The following is a 3,171-nucleotide window of genomic DNA, read 5'->3' as shown; positions in this document are numbered from 1 at the left end:
ATATACTTTTTGTGTTTTTTAAATGTTTTTCTATAATTGCAGTAAAGATGATTTCTAAAGATTTATTTCTTATTTGTGCAATAATTACTTACTTTGGCCATAACTTCAAAATTATTCAAACACAAAGCATGAGGTAATTCCTTAAGTAGGAAACATTTGCCTTATTTTCAGTTTTTTCCAAAAAAAGCCATTGTGACATTTTCATATGTACTACTTTGATAGGAATGATCATTTTAAAATTTATCTGCTTCAGTGAGAGAAAAAATGTAAAAAAAATATTTTAGAAGCTGTAAAATCACATGCTGCATTGGTAAGGCTATATGGAGATTTGTGTTTTAGCATCAGAAATTATTACCCAAAACTGATCATGAATAAGAATAAAGGGATACTTTCCACAATTCTCATTGTCTAGGTTTTTCAGACAGTTCATAGCACCCAGATCAAAGTTATGAAAATTATTTTAGGGATTCTTTAATCAGCATTTCATTGTTTTCTGTAATGCTTCATACAAATGTGTGTGGGTTTTTTTTTTTATTATTATTATCATGGAAGGAAATAATTTATCCAGTGTCACATATCTCTGTCTCACCTTAAAACAAAACAACTAAGACGTAAGTATGAAACCCAACTTCAAGTTTTACTCCATGGCCCTAGCAATTACTTGACCTCTCTGAACTTCAATTTTATCAATTGCCAGATGAACTTAATTTCAATCTTTCAGTGTTATCAGGACAAAATAAATAACTTGATGGACAAAAGTATAGAGCCATATGGGTTTCTCATTATGGTAGTGTGAATTAACACTGAACACGACCCAACCATTCATAATCCAAACAAATGTTAGTTTAAATCTTGTAATTTAAAAACAAAAAGACTGCAGCTTTTGAATGTAAGGAATTGAAAGCACCAGCTATTATATATGAAGAGGTATCAGAAAATCAATATAGTTATTGTGAACTACAGGTTAATTACAGCTTCATGGAATAATCTGAAATAGAACTATGTCTAAATGACAGTGATAGTAATGAATGGGGTGGAATATTGATACTGCATGCCTCTGAGAAGCTGGAGCTGAGTTCTCAGCATAAACAAAGGAACCTAGAAGTCTTATTAATGAAATAATTAAAAACCACAAAAATCTACTCTCAGATGTGAAAATGCAGAATAGAATCTGAACAGTCACTGAGAGAAAGTCTTAACTAAAATCAGAACCTGAAATTTATGTTTTATATAGGTTGGGTGAGAGATTTAAATTTTAATGTCTGTTTCAATTGTCAAAAACAAGTTAAATTGTCTTAAATACTGTAAGCTATGTTGGAACATAACAATACACGAAAGGAAACTATCTAATGAGAATATGACATCAGGTAAAAGTAATGGAATTTATACTCCCAGGAACCATGCTTAAAGACCAACAGGGAGACTGAAACATGTTTAAAGATTTCACTTATTTGGAAGAAAGGTGTTGTAAGCAGGATAGTATGGAAAAAATAGAGAACTGAAAATGTGGTTCTTGAAATGTATGTCTAAGACATCAGCTTAAATATATGAGAGGAATGGACAGCATATCTGTAATGTAGTATATGCCATAGAAATGATGTTGCATACTAGTTCCCTTTCCTTTCCTTCTTTATTACCCCCCTTCCTTCATCCACTTTTTTTATGTTGGCACATAATGAGATGAGGAGAGTAAACTCCACTTTTACTTTAATTTGACTCTGTGTGAGTGAAAAATAGGCTATAGAATCTTGAACTTTAACAGCTGAGATGAAGAGGGAAGATGCTGTAAAATATTGGGCTTATTAATCATCATGGAAAATATCTAGGAGTAGGTACACAAACTGGCAATTTCTGTGGTCATTTATATGAATGTATTTCATTTGAGAATAGAGAAAGGCTGTAAGAGGTCTAATGCTTTTCAACTGGTAAAGCATTTCGTAAAAATTAACTTGGTTTAAAGTTCTAGTTTGACTTGAAAATATGTGGTGTGTGAATTTCTTTTAATTACTATAATATATGTGATAAATTAGTACCAACAGATAAATATGATCTCATGTTTAGAAATTCAGTTTTCATTTCAAAACTTTTAATTTATGTTTTCTATAGTTGTTGAATCAGAGATTTCCCAAGAAGCTGATGACATGGCATTGGAAAAAGAGAAATATGTTGATGAACTGAGAAAAGCATTGGTGTCAGGCACAAGCCCAGCCGATACATACAAGTTTAATTTTTCTAAGGAGTCTTGTCACTTCTCCTTTGAGAAAAATCTGAAAGATGTTTCAGTAAGTAAAACCTTCCATTATGTTACAAATGTGGTAAATTGTCACACCACTTAATGAGGAATTATTTAAGTAACCAGTCTTTTATTCCCAGAATACCTAGAAATAAAAGTTTAAAGTACTTGGTTTCCAAGTTGGAAGAATGCTTTAAAATTACAGTCATTAAGTGTATTATTAATGAGTCATGAAAATTTTTATTTGGAAAATGTATTTAGATTTTAGTGCTTTAAAAATTAGTATTATAGGGATAATTGCATGATGAGCTGTTCTAAAAAGTGAGGTCAAGTTATATCATTCAGAAAAGGTCTATTGAAATAAGTTTGGAGAAATACTTATTTTAAGGAAGAAAATTTTCTATTTAAATGTTTAATAATGACATGATAACATTTTTTACACTATTAGAATACATTTGAAATTAAAACATTGTTACGTGTAGTAAGACATATAATTAGGAATTAAAGCATTTTATTATATTGAAGTCGATTAAAGGAAGTAACTTTCAAGACAGACTTACCAAAGGTTGCATGCTTTACAAGCCGTGAAAGTCTCCTCTTCTTCCTCCTCAGCTCCTATAGCAGTTCAGATCAAGGTAGATAGTTATTTGCTAAGTCAAATATTTGGTATTTGTATATTTTACCTAAGTTTATGGGATATTTAGTGACTGACCTGTTTGGTTTTTGTAAGTGGCTTATTAATCACTTGTGAACTCTATATATACATTTGTGCTAAAAACTAAATTGAATTTAAAATTTCTTTAATTCAGAATCATTAAAGAGATTTCACCAATTAGAAAAGAAAGCAAAAAGTGGAGTCATTATTTATTATTATCATTCAGAGAATAATGCAGAGAAACTGGCTTCAGCAAATTATTTCTGTTTAAAAGATACATTGT

At 30.3% G+C, this 3,171-nt stretch overlaps 1 protein-coding gene across 1 annotated transcript in view; it reads left to right on the top strand.

The window, feature by feature from the left end:
- The window catches only part of XRCC4 (X-ray repair complementing defective repair in Chinese hamster cells 4), a 167,746-nt gene that overhangs the window by 21,254 nt on the left and 143,321 nt on the right, over positions 1-3,171 (top strand). Inside the window, exon 3 of the mRNA XM_012721759.1 lies at positions 2,107-2,282. Coding sequence (XP_012577213.1) covers positions 2,107-2,282 — 176 coding nt within the window. The remainder of the gene's footprint in view (positions 1-2,106; positions 2,283-3,171) is intronic.

This window comes from Condylura cristata, unplaced genomic scaffold (assembly GCF_000260355.1).
Source record: "Condylura cristata isolate star-nosed mole 26May11 unplaced genomic scaffold, ConCri1.0 scaffold00007, whole genome shotgun sequence".
Lineage (NCBI taxonomy): Eukaryota > Metazoa > Chordata > Mammalia > Eulipotyphla > Talpidae > Condylura > Condylura cristata.
This window is presented reverse-complemented; position numbering and strand designations above follow the sequence as displayed.